Source organism: Sciurus carolinensis, chromosome 6 (assembly GCF_902686445.1).
Source record: "Sciurus carolinensis chromosome 6, mSciCar1.2, whole genome shotgun sequence".
Classification (NCBI taxonomy): Eukaryota; Metazoa; Chordata; class Mammalia; order Rodentia; family Sciuridae; genus Sciurus; species Sciurus carolinensis.
This window is the reverse complement of record NC_062218.1, coordinates 146,193,179-146,218,604: the sequence shown is the minus strand read 5'-3', so window position 1 is coordinate 146,218,604 and position 25,426 is coordinate 146,193,179. Positions and strand designations below refer to the sequence as shown.

At 45.9% G+C, this 25,426-nt stretch overlaps 1 protein-coding gene across 3 annotated transcripts in view; it reads right to left on the bottom strand.

The window, feature by feature from the left end:
- Positions 1 to 25,426, bottom strand: part of Cyfip2 (cytoplasmic FMR1 interacting protein 2) — a 120,398-nt gene that overhangs the window by 10,861 nt on the left and 84,111 nt on the right. For all 3 annotated transcript variants that reach the window (XM_047555450.1, XM_047555449.1, XM_047555451.1), the window contains 5 exons: positions 23,881 to 24,024; positions 22,747 to 22,837; positions 21,266 to 21,396; positions 2,038 to 2,110; positions 1,501 to 1,595 (listed from right to left, as the gene is read on the bottom strand). In XM_047555450.1, the coding sequence (XP_047411406.1) occupies positions 1,501 to 1,595; positions 2,038 to 2,110; positions 21,266 to 21,396; positions 22,747 to 22,837; positions 23,881 to 24,024 (534 nt within the window). The remainder of the gene's footprint in view (positions 1 to 1,500; positions 1,596 to 2,037; positions 2,111 to 21,265; positions 21,397 to 22,746; positions 22,838 to 23,880; positions 24,025 to 25,426) is intronic.

Below are 25,426 nucleotides of genomic sequence, written 5' to 3'. Positions count from 1 at the left end.
AAATTGAGATTTCTATCAGTCCCAAGGAAATGGCATTCACCAGAACAGGGAAGGAATTCACAGTCCCCCTAGTGAAAACACATGCCAAGCCTTGGGTGGAGGGGCTGGATTCTTGGAGGATGACACCAGCAGAGCAGCAGACACCCTGCCCTCTTGCCGGCTTGGGGGATTTCTCCCTAAAAGGAAATTGTTTTAGAGGATCTCCTCTGCTCAACTTCTGAGGGCCAAAAAGGAAAATGTGCGGCATCTGAATTCTGGGGCGAGCTAAAGAACCCGAGGGCCACTGAGCTTTGAGTCCTGTTTTCAGCAGGAGCTTGGTGCATGCAGGGGGACCTGCAAGGGTGGCTTCATCAGTGTGACACCTGGACAGATGGGGCTCTGCCTCTGCTGAGGATGTGGTTCCTTCTGACCTCGGTAGTAACCTCAGATAGGAATGTGAGTCCAAGAGTGGACTTCAGTCCTAAATCTTCTCAACAGTGGTATCGGCTAGCAAAACAAACCATCCTGGCTTTGTCCCACTGTGGTGTCCTGTTACTCTTCTTTTTAAACCCTTCCCCTGATTGCCCTCCAAATGTAAAGCTTGTTTAAATCAAACTGAAGGGAAACAGAGCATGCTTCTGGTTGTCCATCTCCCCATCTGCCTCCTTCCTGCCTCCCTGCAGGGTCTATGAATTCTCTGAAGGAAGGGGCCCTGTCTTATTCATGAATATGTTCATAGCAACTGGTTGGGGTTTTAAAAATTAATTTTAATTACAGAACTAACGTGATTGAGTTGCGTGGAGACTTCATCTCTCTTCAGAGGTGGCACATGACGAACTAGGTATATCATTCTAGATGACTTCAGGGCAAGTGTTACTCATATGGTTTGGGTATGTGCATTGTTTTTTTTAAATAGCACTACAGTGTAAACTGGAGCATATCTTGGTTTATCCACCCAACTGTACATTTAAGGTCTATCCACATTGATTGATACAGATAATTTTCCCTTTTGATTATTGTATTTTAAGTAAATGCTGAATATACTACTCTGCAGCATTTGAGGTGGTTCTAACACACTTCACGGAGTGGTCACTTTACTGGTAGACATTTAGGCTTTAGCAAACAATGTTACCATAAGCATCTCCTGTTTCTGGGAGTGTTTCTCTAGCAAAAATATCCAGAAGTGAAGCAAGGGCTCACAGAGTGTGCAGAGTCTTAATTTTGCACGTAGTGGAATTCTTGATGTCTTATAGGGGTGCAATGGATACCTGTTTGAATGAGCTAGCTTCTTCCTTTCTTGGCAGGGCACATGATACAGGGTAAGGAAGAAAGAACAGACTTGAGCGTCTACAAGTCTCATCCTAGACCTGTTCCTGCCAGTAACTGGCTTTGTGGTATTGGAGACTCTGGTCCCTCTTCTGAGCCTCAGTTTACCTATCTGTAAAGTGAGAATGTTGGGTCCAATGCTCTCCCTCTCAAGTTCCTTTTGGTCCCCAAGGCTTGTGATAATAAGGTTCATACCTGGGGCGTCCCCAGGCGCTCAATCAGGGGGACCAGGTGAAGCGGGGCATACTTGGCTTCCAGGCGTTTCATCCGGACTTCTAGGCGTTCTCCCTCTGCAAAATGAGCAAAGGAGCAGACGTGAGATTTAGGCCACACTGGGTGACTGGGAAGGAGAAGGTCCCAGGGGACTGGATGATGTGTCTGTATTCCAAACCTTCAATGAAGCAGGCTGAACTTTCTCCTTGGTTCTGGAAGCTGATTAGGAATTGCTACAAGGAAACTTTCTGTAAGCCGTGTCTAACAATGAAATCACGTTCCCCGTGAAGAGGTGAGTTCCTCGCCACTGGAGGAATTTAAACCAAGGGTAGATAGCAACATACTAGGGGTAGTCTAGAAGGAACAAGGCCTAGAGTGTTGTTACCAATTCTGTGATTCTGTGACTATCCCATAGGTGCCCAAACGTGACCACCTCTCTCTCTGACTGCAGATTTGTGGTCACTGGGATTAAGAAGTGATCAAGTTCAAAGGCAAGCTTTTCATGTTAGTGTTTCTTACCCTTGATGTAGACTCTGGGCAAGATGTTTTGGAAAGGTGCAGCGTGGAGCAGATCACAGACTTCCTCCTGAGACTGCAGGGATGGAGGGAAAGAAAAACAATTTTGAATCAGAAAGAATTTTCATTTCTAAAACCTTGAGCACTAAAGTCAGCAAGACAGGGGTTCAAATCCTGGCTTTTCTACTTACTACCTATGTGATCTTGGTAAATTACTTACCTTCTCTGAGTCTATAAATTTATCTATAAAATGAGGATGAGAACAATACTTTTAATAGCTTGCTGTGAGGATTAAGTGAGAAAATGCGTAACCTGGTAGCAAAGTCCCAGGCACATACTGAAAGCTCAATACATTGTTACTATAATCTTTTTTTATTGGTTCATTATAATTAAACACAATAGTGGAATGTGTTGTTACATCCTCATACATACATATAACAATATAATTAGGTCGAATGGTGGACCCCAGACTTCCTCTGCCTGGTTGTTTGGGAAGTCTGCAGGATTAAGGTGGCTGCGCCAATCCTCCCATCTGTAAATCCAGAAAGACTTGTAAACCCCTGTATCAGATTGGTTCGGTTCTTTCCACACCAGACACCAACTAGCAAGAGAAGAGAAACTAGCACCCAGGTCAGGCAGGGTTTTGATGGGGATTAATTATGCAGAAAAGCGAGCTTCTATGTAGGAAGTATGATTCAGGCAAAGCGGAAGACAGACTAATGGGCTTAGTGCTCTGGGGCTGGCTCACGGGCTCATGATCCAGGATTTCAGAGCCCGGGGTGGGGGCGGGAGCCGGAGCAGCCAGCGCTCCACCTGGGTTTGCTTTCCCTCTTTACCTTGTGGGCACCTGGGTGAGGTAAGATCCAGGTTCCATCCAATTCTGATACCACTTCCTTCTGTTTGGTTTGGGGTTTAATTTTGCTCTTTCTTCAGTTTAAGGTGGAAGTCTAAATTCTCGGTTCCTTACCTTTATTCTTTTCTAAATATAGAATCCAGGTTATTTTCCCCGCACCTCCAGCAGCGAAGAGCCCCTTCTTCCGGGCACAGCCAGTCCGTTTCCGGACAACACTAAGGGCTGGACGTCTGGTTTGGTACAAGCCGAGGCTGCCTCCTGGCACTTTCCACCCAGGGCCTGGTCCCCTAGGGTGGCATCTTTCCTTCTCTCCTTCCCTCGAGGCTGAGCACCTTGTTAGATGTAGATATCTCTCTCCATTTCCTAGCCTTCCCTTTCCTCCTCAGCAAACAGAAGCATTGCCCAGGCACACCACCACTGGCACAAAGGCCCTAGCGAAGGTCACCAAGGCTGCCCGCCATCCCTTAAATGCTGATTTTCTTTTTACTCTCCCCACCTGGTTTATCTCACTGACTCCCATGAGGTGACGCACCACTCACTGTCTGTATTTCCACCCAGAGTTTTCTGCCAAGTTCCAGACTTGAATACTCAACTTCTTGCTTGGATATCCCAAAGCTCAACATTTCTAAACCCGACCTTCTCGCCTTGTCACCTGGGAGTCCCTGCCCACATCTGCCCACACTGAAGCCTGGGGCTTATCATCTTCTTCACCTCTTAAGACCAGCTAGTCTGTGTCCGGATGGTTCCTGCATCTCTTGATTCTTTCCATATAATAAAACACTGCAACACCCTGAGCTCCTTAAGGGGATGAATGGTGTCTCTGTTTGCCTCTTATTCCCAGAATTAACATTATTGTATGCCTAGCATATCATTATTAACTGAATATTTCTTACCCCATAAATGTTTCTTGGATGAATAAAATGATGATCCTCTGAGTTTAAGCTTGCTGCTCTCACCTCTGTCCACTGGTTCACCCAACAAATATTCATTGAGCTCCGGGCACTATTCTAGGCTTTGCCAATATGCTGTTGAACAAGTTAGACTAGATCTTTGCTCTCCTGAAATTTAATTCTACTTGATAGACATATGTAAACAAATATACAAACGATTTCAGATAGTGGTAAAATAGGCTAGAGGAGTAGACTGGGAGTGAGAAAGGATGGTTAGGAAAAATCTTTAGGAGGCCTTAATATCTGAATAAAGAATGGAATGAAGTGAGGAAGCTCCCTGTATGGAAAGGGCATTTCAGTTCAAAGGCCCTGTGGGAGGGAATAAACTGGACAATAATGAAAGAAATCATAGCACACAGAGCACGAGGCCCTTAGGGTAGGGACCAAACCAACCATGTGGGCCCTGGTAAGCGGGGTACTAAGTCTGGATCTTTTAAATATGAGGAGCGACTGAAGTTGAAGTTGTTCCAAGCAAAGTTCTGGCATACACAGTTTTTCCTGTCTTTCTCTCTTCCAAAAATTTCAGTTGCTCCTAGAAGTGCCTTGCTCCTAGAAGGTTGCCCATCACATGAACTGTCAACTTTGGATTCTGTTAATATCCGCTGATCTTGGGACCCACTGTAGAGGACCAGAAAGAAGGCTCCAGGCCCTTCGCAACAAAAACAAAGTGGCTGCTCTTTTCATTTTACACCATGAGATGAGCTGCTACTTCATTTTTCTTTGTGGGGACAGATGCTTCATTTACCCACTTTGAGCCCCTCCCCTACATTTGCAAGCTGGAGGTCCAGAGATTTCTGGGGGTGCTTTGGGCTGGGGTGCTTCCTGCACGTTCCTGATGAAGCCGCGTGGCTCGGGGAGAGAAGGATGTGGTCTGAGAGGTGGGGAAGCATTTCCCCGGAGGCCCTGGAGAGCCGACCGGCCACTTGTATAATAAGGCGGCTAGCTGCGCACTCTGCAACACCTTTTGTGGACGGTGTCTGGCATTCATTAGCTGAGATCATTGCTGCTGCTAAAAACAGCCAGTGGGAAGCACACAAAGGCCTGTGTGAGGAGCAGGAACAAACTTCCATTGTGGGAGGCTGGGCTAATGGCCGACCTCCCTGTCTCCTCATTATCTTAGAGAGTCCCCACCCAGGGGACCGTCCACTGCCCAAGAACCTGCAGGCCACGCTCCACTTGGAAGCGTCCTTACTTGGCCTCTGAAGCTCACTCAGCACTGGTTTCCTTCCCATTCCTTGTCCCCGTGCCCCCATCTCGGCTCTGTTGGTCCAGCCGTCGTAGCTTTTTTTTTTTTTTTTCTTAATTCATAGCTTTTTGTCATTCAAACAGGCTGTCTCCCCATTAGGGAATCCTCGTGGAGCTAGCTCTCTTGCTTTCTCTCTCTCTCTCTGGAATGCTCCTTCATCCATCTCTCATCCCTACTCTTTTGCTGAGCAAATTCCCTCCTTTCAGATCTCAATTCAGACATTTCTTCCAGAACACTTCCTGGAACCCCCAATACCTCCTGTCCTTTGTTAAATATCCTCAAAGAAGCAAATTCTTTTCCTTTTCAGCATTTGAGCTCAACCTATATCATACATTCCTATATGGGACTATTTGGCTAATATCTACCTTTCCCCACTGGAATTTAATCTTTGTAAAAGTAGAAACAAGGTTCATTTTTCACTATATTTTATTCCCAAAAGTGAACACTCTACCTGGTATATAGCAAATGCTCAATAATCGTGTGCAATGAAACTTGGGTGTCTGGCATGTAAGAGAATTGAGAGAATAGAATCTCCATCTGTGTCTTGCCACAGAGGCCTGGATATTTCTCCTTGTTAATGAGGCAAGTATTTTCTCTTCAACTTTACTGATTACTCTGTATGAACAATGTAAAATATTTTTAACAAATCCTCCATATCATGGGATTTTCAGGTATTTTTATTTTCTATCCCTCTCTTTTTCTTTTTTCCTACTTGTATGTATTCACAATGTTTTCTACAGGGAATATTATTTCAAAAACGTAGTTATAAAAAAAAAAACCCTGAAAGCAACTAATTATTAATTTTAAAATAAAAAGTTTTGGAATCCTGTTGCCGAAATCAAAGAGAAGGAAATGAAATCCAAGCTGGCCACTTCGTCTATAAGCAACTATATTTGCACAGGCTAATGCAAATATTATTTTTTGTTTTAGGCTACATTTAAGGATAAATCACAGATGCAGAACAGAATACAAATATTATTTAAAAATACAGCTGTGCTAATATAAAAGTGTTAGCTGACAGGGTAGGAAGTGGAAAAGCCAGGAGTGTTAGTGTCTTCAATGTTTTGGTCTATCCTGGAAAAGAGTCAAGACACTAAATCTTATTACCAAAAGAAACAGTGACGTGTCAGTATATTATCTATGATTACGGTGGCGGGGGGGGGGGAACAAAAGAGGTCATGAGTACTGTAATCAAATAGTGAGAAGGAGAGAGGAGAGAGAAAAATGAGCTGAAATCCTGTCTTTCCCCCTAGTCAATAAACATCAACTAAAGTTGCTAATTATGAAATAGAAATTATCTCTGAGATAAACAGAAGAACTGGAAAGAGAAGTGATCAAGACAGGCTATTTAGGGGCTTGGGGTGTGGGTGGGGAGAGGTGCAGTGGAGCCCAGCACCATGTTTTTCATCATAAGCTCATATGCATGACTTGCTTCGTGATCGCATGGAACTAAGAGCAATTCAAATGCAACAGAATGAAGAGGTTGAATCAAATGGTCTCCAAGGGTCCCTCCCTGGAACCGAGAGTCCAGAACAGCATAATTGCTCTGTTCTTCAGGGAAGTGGTAGCAGTGAGCTCTCACTGAGCACTAACTATGTGCCAGGTGTCTGCTTTACACTCCAGAGCATTTCTGGAAGGTAGGTCTTCCTGTCCATCCCGTGGATGAGCACCCTGAGGCCCTACGTGGTTTCCTAGCCAGCCCCACATAGGGAAAGTTTGAATGTTTCATGTCATGGTTTGTCTCCAACACAACTCCTGTTGAAACCCAATCCCCAAAGTCACATGTTAACGGCATTTGAAGGTAGGACCTTAGGGAGGTGACTGGGTCAGGAAGGCTGTACTCAAGAATAGGTTAACCCATCCATGGATGAATGGGACAATGGGTTATCTGGAGACTGAGTCTGTCATAAAAGTCAGTTTGGTTTGGTCTCTCTCTTTTGAGGTGGTGGGGACCAAACCCAGGGCCTCCTGCATACCAGGCAGGGATGGCATCAGAGTCTGGGCTTTGTCTTTTTTATCAGGCCCCTTGATATGTGATACCCTGTATTACTCAGTACTCTGCAGTCTACACCAGCAACAAGCCCCTCCCCAGATGTGACCCTTTGACATTCCAGCCTGTAGAATGGTAAGTAATGAATTTTATTTTCTTTATGAACTATCCTGTCTCAGGTATGTACTTTTAGCAAGAGAAAACAGACTAAAACAGGAAGCTTGAAATACGTTGCCCCCTCATTATACATACACATTATGAAAAAAAAATACAAAATTATCAAAAATAGGAGAAAATCACTTACTTTAGACTTGCTCATATCAGGATCATTTGTTGTTTAATGGGTTTTTGGTCATAGCAACTAACATTCTTTAAAATTAAAAATGTGTGATCTGTATATAGAGTTAAAAAAAAAAAATGACAAGAGTCTGGAACCATCTCCTAACCCTGGCCACCAAACAGGAAATCACTGATACTTCTATTCCCAAAGGTAACCTCTGACCTGAATTTGTGTAAATAACTTAATGGTGGTGTACTGGTGTAATTCCAAAGAAGAGGACCACTTATGTGGTCAACTTGTACCTTTTAATTCTTTCCTCCCAACTCTCACCAAGTTTTCCACCCAGTCTTATCCACCCAACAAAACTCCATTCCAATTTCACCTCCTAGGGGTTTTCCGGTCCCCTTCAGGCCACAGAGCCTTTTCTTTTCAATCACTGATCCCAGCTCTTACTCATTCAAGGCCCCACTAAGGCAGGCTGAACTGTCTGGCCACAGTCTGTGCTTCTGGTACAGAACAAGGGCAGTGACCCACATCCTGTGCACGTGCTGATCGAGTCTTCAAGGAGAGACGGCTGTGCCTGGGACCCATGCGTCATCTGATATGGGAGGCCAGTGAGAAGATTATGGAGAACATGGGTACAACGTGATCCAGCGTTCAGACAAGACCTTCTGAATACTTTCATCCTGACAAGGACAGACCTGAGCAGAGAGAAAGTCCTCCATTCACAGGACAAGTAGTAGGAATCTGATACATTCAGGGTTCTATGCAGGGAGTTGGGATGCAGAGCGAGGGAGACCTGATGCCCGGTCCTTCAGGATGAAAAGGGGGGAATGTTTTTTGAAAGAGTTAAACTTGGGACATGCATGAATGCTCTGGGTGACCAGTTCAGAGGAGGGGCGGAGATGACAGGAAAGGCTTTTTGGCAAAGGGGATAAGTATTAGGGCAAGTGTTGGGTGAAAGGGAACAGTACTGGCAAAGGCCCCAGTGCAAGAGACAATGTGGTGGGCCACTGTGCTCGGTGCCAAGGGAGGTGATGTGAGATGAGGAAAGAGGGGTAACCCGGAGGCAGAGCAGGCAGAATCTTGTAAACTTTGCTTAGATGTTTGGATGTTACCCTAATGGTTGCAATCAGGGAACTGATGTATCAAGGCTTCATCTGGCTGCAAGGGAGAGAAGGGAACAGGGGAGAAAAAGGAGTATTGAAATAGTCCAGGCCAGAGAGAGAGATGAGTGAGGTTTAGGGCTAACCCGGACAGAGAGGAGGGAGCAGCTGCCATAGACCAGATGACTGGATGGGAAGACGAGAGGAAACAACGCCATGCGGAGCCTCTTCCTGGAGTCTGGGGACGTGGCATGTTTGCAGGAGGGAGATGAGATCAGATGTGGGCGAGACCAGCTTCTGGTATCTGTGGACATCTGAGGAATCGTGTCTAAAAGGCAACTGGATAAAGGGTCTGGTGCTGCAGGAACCTGACAGGTAGGCTTTTGTCGGCTGCATGAAAATCCAGTATCTACAAACCTAGGGAGGGGGAGGGCCAAGGGCACCCGACTGGGAGACAAAACAGAATCATCTGGGTACAACAGGAGAAGCTGCCACCCAAGGGTTTTGGAGACTTGGAGGAGGGAGAAACACTAGGTTGCCTGCAGAGAAAGGCATTGGTCAAGTGTGTGCAGAATAAAAGAAAATGGCAGCAGAGGAGGGTGGATGAGGACACGTGGGCAGAGGGGACTGGCAGGAAAGGTGTGATCCCGAGGGAGGAGGAGACGTGGGACAAGGCGAGCCGGCCGGTACACAGCACGCTGGGCAGCACTGGCCCGGGCTTGGGAGGCTCGGGGCTGCAGTGCTGGGCAATCGGGAGCCTGCTCTCTGTTCTCAGGGGGCCTTGGAGAAAGGGCTGATTCAGATTCTGCTAGCTGGTGGGAAGAGGAAGGAAGGGGCCGCCTGCTTTGTACGCACTGGGGTCTTCACTTTGATCACCTTGTTTAATACTAAGACCTCAGAGGTAGGTCCTTAGCCCCGGCATAGGATATCCTAACATTTCTAGGGTCTCAAAACTACCAGGTACACAGAGAAGACTTGAGTCGGGATTTCTGAGTCTACAGATCTGCCCTTTCCAGCAGAGTACGCGAATGCCTGAAATCAGGCTGCCTTACCCCATGTGACAGTCTCTGAGCTGAAGGACACCAGCTCCTCCTTTGTAAGGTACCGCGTGTTCCTCAGATGCAGGCAGAGCGTAAGTGAACCCAGAACCCTTCTTACGTAATGAGCTGGCGCTCTGGCCCCCCAGGATTATCATCATCTTTTCAAAGACCATTCTCATCCTGCTGAGTTTTAGAGCTCTGGATGGGACGAAGATCTTTTTCAGAGGGACAAAGGCAGGAGGATTCTCCTGCTTCTCTACACGTCACAAGCTGGAAACGCCAATAATAAAAACTCCAAGTGGCCCGCTGGACCTGCGAGGTGGTACGTGTTACCAGCGCCCGATTCTCCCTCGCTAGTCACAGGGTACAGAACACCACGTCCTGAGGACCATTACGCTGCAGTAGCGGGTGAGGCTAGACTCATACTGCAGCAGTGCAGCTGCAAAGGCCCCTGGGAACTGTTTATCACAAATTACCAGAACACGAAGTCAGCAAGTTCACGGACAGGAAATAAGAAATGGAATTAAGTGTGAGATTTCACTGGAACACAGACCCCCAGGCCTCCTTCCACTAGGCTGCTGCCTTGAGTAAACGGCTCGCTGGTGAGTCATACCTAGGAGGCATCCGGTAGTGGACATTTCAGGAGGTGAGTTGTCTCCTGGATACCAAAGCACCAGAGCAGGAGAGAGTCGGGTCAACTGGGCAGTTTCCAGAGGTCTCAGAGCACTGCTGGCGTCAGTGGGAGATGATGCTGCTGTCGAGTACGTGTGCACATGGGTGCTGGGGGTGGATCCAGTGCTTCGTGCATGGTAGGCAGGTGCTCTACCACCGATCTACATCCTCAGCCTGTAATGATGCCATCACAGCTTCATAGGATGAGGCTTCACCTCCAGCACAGATGACAAGTGTGGCCCAGGGCTGCTGTGTGTGGTTTGCACAGAGTAGACTGCCCAAGGGCCTCCCATCCTGGCAGGTGCCAGTCATACTGGATAGCAGAGAGAGATTGCTCAGAACGATCCTTTCCACCAGTGATCTCTCTGGGTCTTTAAAAACATGCATTGTGATGATATCTTGAAGGAGTGGCGGATCTTGGGTGTAATACTTTTCCATGCTTTGCCTAAAGGCACCGTATGTGACAGTGGGGGCCACAGGCTCAGGTACCAACCTGATACCCTGGAGGCAGTGGTGGCTTTTGGAAAGGTGTCTGCCTTGGGCTCAGGAGAGCAGCGGGGCTCAGGCTGCAGGCTTTCCCTCGAGTTCCAGGAGCCATCAACACCAACGGTGCCATCCGGTTTCTTTACAGATGTGACCTGACTCAACATTGGTCATTTTCTTATGGAAACACATCAGATACTTCATTCATTCTCTAAGCGAAGGCTGACCTTGGAAAAATTAGTAACTTACCAGACATGTTTTTTGTTGTTGTTGTTGTTTTGGTACTAGGGAGTAAATTCAGGGGCACTTAACCACCGAGTCACATCCCCAGCCCTTTTTTGTATTTTATTTTGAGACAGGGTCTCACTGAGTTGCTTAGAGCCTCACTAAGTTGCTGAGACTAGCTTTGAACTTGTGATCCTCCTTTCTCAGCCTCCTGAGTCTTGAGGATCACAGTCATGTGCCACCGGACCCGGCACCAGATATGTTATTTTGAAACAGCTATTTTTCTAACTCCTGTTGCTTTTGTGATTCAAGTCTTTATGTTCATTTTTGAAAAGTTACAAAATTCAAGTACATTTTAAAAAAGGAAATGAATGTATAATTCTACCACCCAAGCCTTATGACAGATAACATCTTGGATTCATTTTGCCAGCTTCTTCTATTCACATAGTATCTAAATGTATATTTGAAAGTAAGATTGGGATGCAACCTGCTTTTCTATAATCGATTACTACTTAGCAGATACTATCAAGGGCTTACCATCCTGGGTTGAAGCCCGGGGTTGCAGCATCTGGACCCACCCTGCAGCAGGCTTGTATCTCAGTATCTTCATGCCGTCTCCTGCAGTCTTTGCTGTGTGGTTGGGTTGGATAGCCAGGAAGAGGGTGAGACTAAGATGAGCTTGGGGGCACAGGCATGGCTGAGTGGCTGAATTTTATGGGTCAAAGGTGAGGGTTTGATTCATGAGTACAATGAGCAGCCACCTGTCAGTTTTAAGCCAGGGAGCCCCATGTTTTGATTATGACCATACGAAGATCCTTTTGCTATACATGGAGAACTCAGCTATGTCATTTTGTCCCAATGCTTTGCCAGCTAGTAAATTTCCCCTTTAGCATGCACCTCCCTCAGCTCAAGCAGGAAAAGGCATAAACCTTTAGAGAAGCTAGGTGTGAGACATTGCTCTCATACTGAATACAGGGAGAAAGCATTACTGTTTTTATTTTTCCCTCCAAAAGCCCCTGCAGCAGAAGGTAAGTCTTTCTGCTATGGCCAGTAAAGGAAGGATGGCCGATGGGGCATCTCTTAGGGCCACACACAGGTCTCAAGTGGCCTCTGGCCAGCATCCCTGGTTTCATTTGCCTTTTTCTCTGATCCTGAACTGATATTTCCTGGTAGTAAATCAACAGATGGTCAGTATGAGTCATCGCTGAGTTTGGTGCAAGTAGATGCTTTTATGAATTTAAAAAATGAGGTCAGAAGCAGCCTCAGGGCATAAGTTACCAAGAATAAATCTTGCCAACTAGCGGAAGTAGCAGGAAGAACAAAACCCCTCATCACTTTTCTTCCTCTTTATATGTCCTAGTGATCTCTTTCCTTCTTTTGATTCTCTGATGACGTTTTCTATCCCTCCTTTAACTTGGCATTATGAAAAGTGCTAATTATATAAAATATCTGAAAGGACAACGAATATCCTTCTACTGTCACAATGCACATCTTGTCATTTGCTATAATTGATTTCCTGAATCATTCAAAAGTACATTAAAGACAGTGGCTTCAGCCCTGAACCCTTAAACATGCGGTTCCTAAAAACACGGACATATATCTACATAACCTCAGTATTGAGACCATCTAAATCCTAAACTTCTTAATATATAAACACTAAAATTTCCTCAATTATTCCTACAATGTTTTATATATATATATATATATATATATTTTTTTTTAACCATACCATGGTGGGGTTTCTAAAATGTGAATAATATATAACTGCTCTACAAAAGAAAAACCCCAAAACACCACTACCGCCCAAACCTCAAGGATTGCCTCATTTGAGACCTTCAGTTTCTGCCTTTGGAGAAGTTTCTCTCTGGCAGAGTTGAGAGAAATTTCCATTCCCACTGGAACTGTTGGCTTGTACCAATGTCATGCTAATGCTATTACTCTGCAACCTGACAACCACACATGCATTATGTTTATGAGACAACTAATCATTAGTTAATAAGAACCAAGGCCTATGGTAAATTTGATCTTTGTCAGTAGAGTACACAAAAGCAAACAGATTTTTAGAATCAGGATGCACAAATAATTTGTAAGAAACCTGCCTCAAAATTCTTCAAGGGATTTGTATTTTATTTTTGCACTGCTTTCAGTTTTAAAATGTTCTTTTTGTGTTACACTTAATTTAAAACTGATAGACCATGAGGATTTATATCAAATACCAAAAAACCTAGAAAGTTCCCAACTCAGTCTGAGGCTACTAGGGATTTGATTTCTCTTGGCTAAAGGATATCTCAGAGTCAGCATGTGTGTATGTGTGTGTGTGTGTGTGTGTGTGTGTGTAAACAATTCACTGTGATCCTAAGGATGTCAGAATGATGTGGAACAGCCTAAGACTCTACCCTTAGGCTCCACTCCTGATTGCAAAAGTACCATTTTTAGCTGATTTACTAAAGAGAATCATCAAACCCATCTCAAAATCTCAAAACCACATTAACTTAAATATCTTTTAGCTCTGAGTTTTGAGGTCACAAAAAGGCAACTAACACTAACATATTATGTTTCCATAACTTTGTCAAGTAATCAAAGAGAAATGAGCTGGGAAACTGGAGGCTGAGGCACCCCCCCACAGGATCCCCATTCTGGTGCGAGGGGGGATGAAGGCCTGGGCCTAAACAGAGAGCTGCGGCTCCAAACATTCCCTTATATGGACGAACATATTAGTGTGAGTGTTTCCTGCATACTGATGTTAAGCCCCAAGGAGACGGCCGGTAGAGCAGGCAAGAAATCAGGCTTCCATCCCCCATGACCCTCCTGTGTGTGGAAAACACCAGCTGCAGCTTCCAGCCCTTCGTCTGAGACTCCACTTGCACAGGAAGGTTCATCTGAGATGCTCCATCTGTTCCTGCTGCATGGACTTCTCCCTTCTCTGTTGCCCTAGCTAAATAAGGCAGTAATAACTTTACCCTCATCTGTGTGGGCTGTGTGTTCTTTTCCCATCAACCTATGCCTCCCATGACTAACGCTATATATTACGATGTCTCTCCCCCACCCCTTCCCCTGTCAAGGGCTAATAGAATAATTATTTCTGGTTCATGTCTGATTAGCTGGGAAAGATCTATAGCCAAGAGATGGTGGCCTAGAAAGTAGCTTTCCCATGGTCCCAATAGCATGCCAATGTCTTCTGAGGTGAGCATTTTCCAAGTTGGGAATTGGGGGTTCAAGGGAATGGTATTTAATAATAATGGCCCATTCTTTCCTTTCAAATTGCCTATCAATCTTTCTGACAACCTTAACTGGAAAGTCTTCATTTGGAATCTGCTTTTGATGAAAGTGATATATTTAAGTTTAAAAGTTGATTTATGTACATGACTGTGTAAATAACAGAATCAGTGATCTGCAGAGATGGCAAAAATTGTGACAGATGAGTCCCAGTGCCAAAGCTTTGGCAACACTGGCCCAAGAAGACTGCTTCTAGATCAGGGGTTCTCCACTCTGGCTGTACCTTAAGATCAAGGGCAGAGCTTTCAGAGCTCCTAGGTCCACTCCAAGATTTTGTTTTCCCTGGAGTGAAATGGGTGTCTGACATCAGGATTCTTTTAGGTTTCCAGATTTAGATTTTAACGAGCAGCCCAAATTGAGACCATTGTACCACACCGTGCTTTACCCTGGTGTTCGGAGACATCTGCTACATAGCTCAGTAGAGCCATCTCTGCTATGTCCCTACGCCTTCGGCTTCCAGGCACGGTCCATTGGAATCTCCCCATAGAAAAAGCCCTGACACGGGATTTCCTGGCAGCTCCTGGAAGGCTAATGAAATTAGCAAGGACTGACTTGGTTTTGGTCAAAGGTGACTGAGAGCCTGTCTCAAGCAGAATGCTGGTGTTTTGAGGACCTCAGGAGTGAGCAGGCATACTTCGTTTGTCCCCTGGGTCTGAACTGAAATGTCCTCCTCATCCTTAGTTACTGAGCCCAGGTGAAGTGCTAAAGCCTCTTTAATGGACCTCATAGATGTCGTTCTTAAGCCCACGACCCCCTTTCTGCAGATCAGTCTTTTATACTGTCTCGCTCTGTTGCAGGGTACCTAGGTGCCTAGACATTTCTGATCACAAACTTTCATCAGCAAAACTTTGAGCAAACACATCAACTGACACAATTCATTTTTATCAACTCTAGCTGTCACTGTCAGAGTACGAATGAAAGGGGTTTTGTTTTTGTTTTTCAGAAAAGAGTTAATAGCTATAAGACCACTCCTGGTGGTCCAGTCCCCCATGTTGACAACCAAGGGGGTGGACAGTGAGTAGTGTCACCAGGGATGGGGCTTGTACTCTCCCCTGAGCCCACAGAGACTCTCGGGCACGTCTGTGGAACCAGTGACTCTCTCAGACCATTTTGCCAGGTCCTGATATGTTGATAAGCCTAGCAAGTTTGTTCTGCAGATTGGGCATGCCCAGAAAAGTGTAAATACACTTGAAACCATAAAGTCATGCAAGGGCAGGGAACTAGTAGAAGTCCAAATGTTTCCATTCCATACAGTCTGGTTTATTTTCAATCAGGAACATAATCTGGCTCTGGTATTGGGCTGGAAATAGTGTTCACACAGAAAGGCTGTGGAGCACTGTTTGAGGGTACCCACACAAAGGGACAGAGTGTGCTTCCTGGGGAGCCAGGGAGGCTTCCCTCAGAAGGGTGGGCAAAATAATCCTGGATCAAGTATAGGTAGGAATGTAGAGTGAGGGTCTCTGATGGGCAGCAGAAAGCAGGCATTTGATTCTTACTTTCCTTGCATCCAAATTAAGTTTGCAACGATTTCCTTTTAAGGAAGAAAGCAATAAATGCCAACTGTAGCAAATTCAAATAGTAGTCTAGAATGTAAAGTAAAAGTAATCTAAAATGTAAAGTAAAAGGCAAGAGACCTTTCTCCTGCTCCTGACCCCCTTGGCACCCCACAGAGGTAGTCCCTCTTCTGAGCTTGGTGAAAATCCCTTTTACCACTCACCTAACTATTAGTTTTGTATGAGAAAAGTTAACACTTATGGCAGAACATAAAAGCATTTGGAAAAATGAACGGTAGTTATCTTGGTGTGATAATGTGGTTTAACTTTTCTTTCTGCTTCTCTGGGTTTTCTGTCCAGGAATTTATTTTGATTGTGCAATAAGGAAAATAGAACTGGAAAATGGGGACTATAAAGTAGAATTTGGAGACAGGGGACGGGTGTGGGGCTGGACCAATTCAACAAAGTAATCCATCTAGGCAGCTCAATCTCTCTGTACTCCAGTGGGCTTGTCCCAACTCCTGCACTAGCTGTGACCCTGGGAAAGATCAACGCCTTTGTGGGCCTAAGTTTCTCCATCTGCCAAATGTAAAGTGGCCCTAGGTAAGTGGGTAGGTTTTGTCCTCCAGAGGTTTATCAGGCAACACCTGGAGCCGTTGCTGGTCAGCACAGCTGAGGGGACGCTACTGGCACCCAGTGGTAGAGTTCAGAAATGCTGCTCAATGTCCTACAGGGCAGGATATCCCTACAACAAAAGACTGTCTAGCCCTGATGTCAGCTGTGCTGGAAGCCTGCCCTCCACAGTAGGTATCTGGTGCCTTCCCCAGATCTGATGAGTGTCTGAATCAGCGAACTTGGGTGCAGACTCACCCGCCTCCTAGAAGAGAAGTATTGTTCCCAAATGACTCGAGTGTTACTGTGTCCCACTCCATTACAGGGAGGGAGGAAATGAGGAATAAGGTCTGAAGACCTGGGCAAGAGGGTATGCAGGCAAGGCAGTCTCCTTCCCAGAAATCCAGCCCTCCATCGCTCCCATGTGCAAACAGGGCCCTCTCCTGGTAGGCGAGGGCATAACGGCAAGCTGATGTGCAGAACACCACGCGATTTGATTCCCTCTTTCTCTAACGACCGCCTTATGATTTCCCCAGCCTGAGAGGCCAGAAGAAACACTCAATGTTCATAACAATTTTCTTTAAAAACATGAGACCTATAAACATATACTTAAATGCTAATTCATTTCATATTCCACAACTATTAAGAGCCTACTATGACCAGACCATTTATGGAAACTTGATACACAACCGGAGTAGCACTATCCTAACAGAGGAAGGGAGGGGTCTTTTCAACATGAAAAGAAGTGAAATTGGATCTAGGCCTCCCATAAAGCATAAACATCCATTCCCCGTGAATAACAGACTTCAAGTTCTGTTCAGCTTTGAAAGGCTAGACTCAGAACTTTCAGAAGATAACACATCTCCATAACTTTGAGGAAGATTTTCTAAGCAAATCACAGGGCACCAACAAGAGATAGATGCCCTAATCTTTGAGAACTACTTCACCAAAAGGTAAGCCACATTAATATATTTGCAACCCATGCATCTCTAATATCTAAATAATGCCTATGAACAATTAAAGAAAACTCAATTTAAAAATAGGCAATGATGTTGAATGGTACTTTACAAAGGAGGGATTCCAAATGGTTCATAACACGTGGGAAGGGGCTCAGTATCGCTAAGGAAATAAAACCCACAATGAGCTATCTAGACACACCCACCAGAATGGCTATGATTAAAAAGGTGGACAAATTCAGTTGTTCACGAGGATGTGAATAAATTAAACTCATATGTTACAAAATGGGAGTATAAACTGATAAAACCAATGTGTAAAGTTACTTGGCAGTACTTACTGGAGCTAACCTATCAAATTTATCTAATAAAAATGACAGCATATTATTCACCAAAGACAGGTACAAGAATATTCATAAGAGTACAAAATCAAACAACCCAAATGTTCATCCCCAATAAAACGGATAGTTCCATTAATCTATTCATGTAATGAGAATACTTGGTCATGAAAAGAGAGCCATCCACAACTTGAACTGCATGGACATGATGTCAAACAACAGAGGTCAGATAGAAAAGGAAATCATACTGGATGATTCCATTCCTAGGAAGTTGTATGTGAAGGACACCTCTGGGGTATTAGAATTATGGTTTCTTTGGGGGCACTTAAGGTGCCCCAAAGAAACTGTCTACAACATTGCAAGTGTTTTGTTTATAGACCTGGCGAGAGTTACCTAGGCACGTCCCCTTGATCTGGCTATACATTTAAAAGTTTATTCCTTTCTATATTATACTTTAAACACACACACACACACAAAACAAAAAAAAACTCAAGCAAACATTTCTTTCAATGCTAATATTATATGCTGAATTTTGAGAAACAAACGCATATCTTTGTATCTTTGTCTAAGTGATCAACCTTTTTAATTTCTATTCCCTTTGCCTACAGATTAAAGATACATGAATGTCTTTTTTAAAAAAAGGCAAGTTACAGAATAAGAGAAAGTATTTCAGCATAGAGACCAATATGGAATCCATAAGAGAAAATGCTGAAAGAAGAAAAATTACACAAGGGCAAATGTCACAATAGGAAAACAGACAAAAAGCCTTCTCAATTACATGTTCACACTTTTCAGTAGCCTCTTCATTGTTCTAGAGCCAGTTCAGGCTACTATTATTTTAAAATTAGTTTTAGGAGGATAGTACATGAACATACTTTCCTTGTTGGAAATGAAGACGTTTCAGATAAGGCTAAGACCCTGTTGACTTCTAATCCTGGTTTCCTTCCTGACCTGTAGAGAAAGTATTTATTTCCTACACTTTCTCTCGATGCAGAGGGTGGGTTTTATTTCATATATGTGACATCACAATGCATGTTGTCTAGGAACTTGCTGCTTTTCTCTCAACATTTCTTATGCTGATATGTGAAAAGCTGCTTTATAACTTTACTTTTTTTTTTTTTTTGGTACCTGGGATGGAACCCAGGGGTGCCTATCCACTGAGCCACATCCCCAGTCTTTTTTCTTTGGAGACAGCGTTTCCCTAAGTTGCTTGGGGCCTTACTAAGTGGCTGAGGCTGGCTTTGAACTTGTGATCCTCCTGCCTCAGCCTCCTGAGCCCCTGGAATTACAGGCATGTGCCACCATGGCTGGCTCACTTCACTCATTTTAACTGCCTCAGAATCTTCCAGAAGTATGGACGTTACACTGTTCAGACAGCTATTCCTCTATGGATGGCCATTAGGCTTTTTTTTAATTGCTGTTTTGCTCTTCTATTTATCAAGAACAACTGATAACACATCAATATTTATTTAATTCTAGTTTCCTATACGAACAAGTTCCAGAAAATTCATGCCCCATTTCACTCTCAGAAAGCCCAGTCTTAGCTTGGAGATCTTCCCAGCTTTCAAAGCAGCAAGTGGAACCCAGCTTTGGTGGGTCCTGATTCCTGCTCGGGTCACCTCGCCCCACCCTGCCCAGCCACCGAGGCCTGGGATCGGCACTGGAAACCTGTGCCTTAGAGCTGCCTCTGCTGCTGTACCTGTGACTCAGGTGAACTGCTCCTCTCTCTGGTTTCTCCCTCCTCACTTAGGAGCACAGGGGCTTGGAGCGGCTGTGCTGCTGGGGTCCCTCTCAGCTGGGAAAATCTTTGCTCCTGAGTGTCTTGCTTTCCTCACTACTATGTTTAAGTGACCACCCAAATAAGGGAGGGGGGAAGCTGAGCAGTATTCTCCTTCCCTTGCATCCCCCTTTAATTGCCTACCTCCTGGTACAAATTGATGCTCCTCATGAAAGGAGGTGCTGACAGGAGACCCAGACTCCCCACCCCCACATCTCCTGGTACCCCAGAGGCCTTGAACCGTTTTTTTCCCTTCTCATCCCTGTGACTTCTGAAGGCTACGTTGCCAAGGCAACCCAGGCCCAGTGAACCATGCTAACAACCTGTTATCTTAAAGAGAAGCAATTAGCCCTCTCCAGCGTCCATTTAAAGGGGCAACAGAGGAGCAATTATTCCTCACAGAGGAAGAGCAACAGTCCCCATTTCAGAGCCTCTGAGGGGACAGCTGGCATAAGACCCTTGATTGAAGACGAGGACATGGAGGGATGGGGTGCCCAGGCTCACCTGTGTCACCTGGACTGGGAGGTGAAGAACCCTCTGGGGCTCTTGGTCTGCATCTCTCTGCCTTTGTTCTGTCTCCCTCCTTGCCCTCCCCCTCTTGTCCACGGGCCTGCTGCCTCCATGACGACCATGGGAGTGGTCTTACCCTTCCCTCGCTGTCCAGTTAGTTCTCCCCCAACAGCGCCCTCGAGAAAGTCAGAGCCCCTCTCTCTCCGGCTCCTGGGCCCTCTAAGGCTTCCTGCTGCAGCCAGAAAAGGAGCCTCCCCTGCTCAGCTCCTACCTTTGTCCCCTTTGCCTCTCCCTTCCAGCTCGCTCTAGGGTCCTTTCTGATCCTGAGAGACGTCAAGCTCCATTTTCTCCAAAGAGAACACATCCCTCCCCAACGCCACCATCGATTCTGATCCCGCTACCCTGAGTGCTCCTTCACAGTGTGTCTGCGGTCACACAGATGCTGTGGATGTCTTTGCTTGTCTCTCTGAAGATGGGAATACTTTGTCTCTTATTCAAGGCCACCGTCCATACCCGGAACTGTGCCTGGCAGAGAGCTGACTCTCAATACCTGATGCTGAATGAGCAGATGAAGGAGGCTCGGAGCTCCCCAGTGCATCCCGAGAGTCACACACCCGAGTGACATCCTCCATCTCCTCCCACTGCTCAAGGCCTACGAGTGCCCCGGCTCCTGGAGGACTGGGCCCACCACACACGGAGCACAGAGCACAGTGGGCAAGAATGTGGGAGAGCCAGCTCTCCATCAGCCACATGCACAAAACAGCGCCAGGGAGTTCAGACAAACACTCCTGTGGGAAGACGGGGGTCGGGGCTGGTTCTGTGGGGGTCCAGAGGCGCTCCGAACAGGGAGGTATGCTCAGTAGGACCACGACTGCCAATTAATCAGTTTGACTGCACGCATTCTACAAGCATTATCTCTCTTCAGCCTTTAAACTCCCCTGCAGGGGAAAACCATGTCACCTATCACAAAAATGAAGATAACACAGCATCCTCTTCCCTCAGTCTAGAAAAGTCCCCCCAGGAAAATTCCTGCTCATTCTCCAGGAGGCCTGCTCAGGAAGGTCCTCTCTGGTCCCAAGACCACTTCGGGCTCTGTTTTCTGTTCCCTCTGGCCCTGTGCTCATCCCTCCTGGCGCTTCCTGTTATTGTAAACACATCAGCTCCATGTCAACACGTACAGGGCACGGGGCAGGGACTGGCCCATGTGAATGGAAGCTAAGGCTTGGAGGACGCACTGGGCCCAGGTTCGAAGAGTGAGGAGAAGCACTCAGGGCTGCTCTCAGGGCCACTACTCCATCCATTCTTGACAGTCACAGCTGCCTGAACATGGAACCCAAGAGCACACGCGTACTTCAGCCTCAGTGCTGGCTGGGGCACCGTCCCCTCTAGCCTGGAGTCGCCCTGATGGCTCTGGGCTTGGGACTCACCAGCGCTTGCTCTATGAGGAGGCAGAACAGGATGGCATTGCCCACCTCCCGCAGGCTCTGGAACACGTCTGTTTTGAGCTCTGCATACTCGATGATGTCCTTCAGCTGGTGGTGGAAGAACTCCAGGATCCCTGGGGGATGAACAGGACGGTCAGTGGGAGGCTGACACCATGCAGCCAGGTTTGTGGGAAGCACTGGCTGAGCAGTAGCCCCAGAACCGACCCTCAGATAACAGAAGGTCAAGCCCTGGGTCCCTCCAGATGTGGGCCCAAGGTGGGATTTCTTGTGGGGCTCATATGTGGAAAAGCTCAGGAAGTTGGAACAAAGTAAAACACAAATGGAACAGGTCTGGTCCATTTGTCTCTCCAAAAATTTGCCTGACTTCTTAATAATGACATGAACTAATATTTATAGGCATTAGATATTATGCTAGATGTGCTATTTGCAATCTCAACTAATTTTTCCAAATTCTAAACTACCTTAGTACTTTTTAATAAGAACACATCTTATTTTAATTAGTGCATTATAATAATACATATAAGCAGGATTCATTGTGGGATATTTGTGCATGGACACGACGGCATAATTTGGTAGATTTTATTTCCTCGCACTTCCACATGCCCTCTCCTCCGCCCTCCCTCTTGATCCCCTTTCTGTATTTTATTGGTCTCCCTTCTATTTTCATGAGATTCCTTTTCTCCCCTGCCCTCATGAGAGAAAACATTCGACCTTTGGCTTTGCGTCTTTGAGTCTGGCTTATTTCACTTAGCATGATGTTCTCCAGTTCCATCCATTTACAAGCAAATGACATAATTTCAATCTTCTTTACGGCCAAGTAAAACTCCATTGTATATACATGCCACATTTTCTTTTGCAATATCTCATTTACTCCCCTAACCATAGGCACCATTACCAGTTTTCAGAGAAGGTAAATGACATACCCCACAATCACACAGCAAGTCAGTATGGCAGCTGGGACTGGACCAGAGCTTTGGGTCTTATCCCTTTCCTATTGTGAAAGACATTGACCCAGTACTGGACATAATGGTTTTTGGAAAAAAAACATCAGGCATTAAGCTTATAGTCTCCATTTTCCCTCACTTTCCAGTCTCCAGGTCAAGGGGCAAAAATACCTGTTTATAACTCACCCTAGAAACGTCACCAGCAACCACCATGTGGGCACTGGACTCCTCCAAACAGAAGGCCTCTGAGAGACCCAGAGCCAGGAACACCCTTAGGAAGCTCTGGCTGTTCATATTTAAATGCTCTCCCCAGGCAGTGTTGTGGGGCAGGCCCAGCAGATATCATTTACCTCCACCGAAGGAAGATTAAGACGGGTTCAAGGCTGCCTGCCTGGGGGCTGGGCCAGGATGCAAAGCTCCTGGGCTCCCTGGCAGGTTAGAGACACAAACTGTCCAAGGGGGACAGCCATAGCTCCCGTCTCACCACGAGGCGGTTGGCATTATTTTCCTGTGACCGACCTGGGGAGCCGTACTCGTGCCGGGGCAGGCGGCATATCTTGGGCATCACCTCTATCAGTGTCTTCACATACTGGAGAATGGTTCCTTGGAGCTGCAGAAGAAGAGCACAGGTGGGTGAGCTAGTCTACCTCTGGAGCACATGTGCACGTCTGGCCCGAGTGCAGGTTACTGGGCATACAGAGGTGTGGAGAGATCTGCGGGGCAGTTAAGCTTCAGTCTTATTATCCTTTACAAGACGGACAAGGAGCTCTCTTTCGCAAGCTTACAGATTTGAAGAAGAACACATATCCAGGCACAGGGTCCTTCCTAGGGTTGGGAATATTTATGAAATCCAGACTAAGCTAAAATGAAATGTGGGCACAGAACTCTAGCGATTAGGGCACATTATCTAATTTCAGCATGGAAAATTTACGGTACATCCATTCCTCCCACGTCCAGGGCAGACATCTTTAAGCAATTGCCTTGTTTTCCTATTTGACTCTGCACTTAGCCGCTCAATCTTTAAAAACCCATGGCTACTGCCCAAGAGAGTTAGCAGGGGAATCCTGCTTGCTGTTCCTGACCTGGTTATACACTACTTTCTCTTCTATTATCTCATGTTTTTAAGAAAATCTTGTTTACGTGTTTTGGCCTTGCAGGGAACGAAATGAAGGTGCAGATATAGGATGGTGGAAAAAGGATACAGAATTCCCTTGAAGTTAGTGCAGTATTGAGAAAAGTGCTCAGCAAGAAATTCCAAGGGGACACAGTATGGTGATTGATTAGAGATGTCTGTCAGGCATGGGAGTGGGAAAAGGCAGCATGTGTGTCATGGATTGGCCATGCTTAAATTAGATTAACAGCCCAGCTAGATGGTGTGAACAGTCATTAACAGGCCCTGAACGTCAAAATCGGGACCACTGGATTGAGTCATCAAAAACAAGAAATGAATTCAGGGCCAGAAACAGGGAAGGCAAATCCATAGGTCAAAAGTTGCATAGAGAAATGTGCTTTTAGGAGCTACCAAGAGATGAGGGCAAAGGCAGAACTGGAGTGGCTGGGACTTGTTTTTACAGGACAGGTCAAAAAAGAAATCAAGTCTTTCTTATCAATCCCACTTGGGGACATCCCACCCTGCCCGAGTCTTCTCCTTACCAAGCTCTTGACGATTTTCAGCAGTTCCTCCATAACCACAGCGATGCCCTGGTAGCCCAGGAGTCTGCAGATGGTCTTGAAATGAGGAGGCCCCACAAAGTTCCGGTAGGAGCTGTAGATGTGACTGTAGGCAATGTTGAGGGGCTGGGAAACAGAGGGGGTGGCAAAGTAAGAGACTGAGCACCGAACGGATGCTGGCCTGAGTCCTGGCAGGAGACGTTTTGCTGATGGAAGGGACGGGAACCTGGCCTCATCAGGGCTCTCACTGGGGACCCCGTGAATATGTTTGAAGATGTTGGCCAAGGAGAGAGGTGTGGTCAGTAACGGTGCAAAGGCCTCTAGAGAGATCAGCTGTTCCCACCCTGGAGAGAGCAAAGGGCTTCCAAGCAAATATCCCTTTCATGGGGACTCCAGTCCCCGACAACCGTCCCCACACACAAACCAGGACCTTGCCAAACGGAGCCGTGGGACGGGGATAAAATGGCTGATTTTCTTTCTCTAGAGGATCTTTTGGTACTAGAATTCATCTGGAAGAACCATGTGAAGCTGAGCAGCTGCCCAGCATGGTCTTCTACTGTTGGTTGTTTTCATCTCTGACACCCTGGGGTCCTGGGAATGGGCAGGCCTGGGAGTCAGGAGACGGCTTCTGAGTGCCTGGGAAAACCACTCAGGTCATTTGCGTCTGAGTTTTTTTATTCTATGAAATGTTAGGGGGTTGGCTTAAATTAGTGATTTCTCAACTCTTAGGGAAGCAGTCCAAAGGGAAAATGCCATGACACTCGTCTGTGAATCAGGCAGAGTTGGGAACCCAGAGCCCGGCTCACTGTCTGGCTGCCACCATCATCCTTGAGACCCCATGAGACGTCCCTGACTGAGGACGGATGACCAAAATGGCTGGCCCTCCAATGGTCTCATTTGGTTGGTGAGGCCATACAAGTTACCAACGACTCTGACGCTCCATTTTTGAAATGCTGCTATATGTGGAGTGGCTCATGCCAGGCTCCGTGAAGACCTTCATGTGCATTTTCATAACTAATCCACACAACAAACAAACGCAGTGCAAACCATTCTTAGCCTTGTTTCACAGGTGAGGAAACTGAGGCTCAGGTGGGTCAGTACCCTGCTCAAGATCACACAGTTGGTAGATAACCAAGCCCTGGTCTGAACCGGGTCTGACTGATTCCAAAGTCCATCCTCTTACCTCTCTACCCATAAGGGTATATTTTGGAAGTTGAATTCTTTTATAAACCATGCTCAGTTTTTTAGATAAGACTTCTTCTCAAAACTTAGTTCTCAGTATTGTTTTCCTCCCTGGAATTATAAAAGTCTTGACCATGCAAACATGAGAAGATCACATCGATATTCCATTCGATGCAATTCTACTGGTTGGTTAATTAGAAATTCCACATGAATTAAACTATGATAATGCTTCTGGAGGACTGTAAGATTCTCAATCCCCCTTGGAACCACTGAAGGAGGATGTAATTACGTTCAGCCTAAATTTTGAGTTAAGTGTGTTTTGCTATGTACAAATTATCCTAAACTT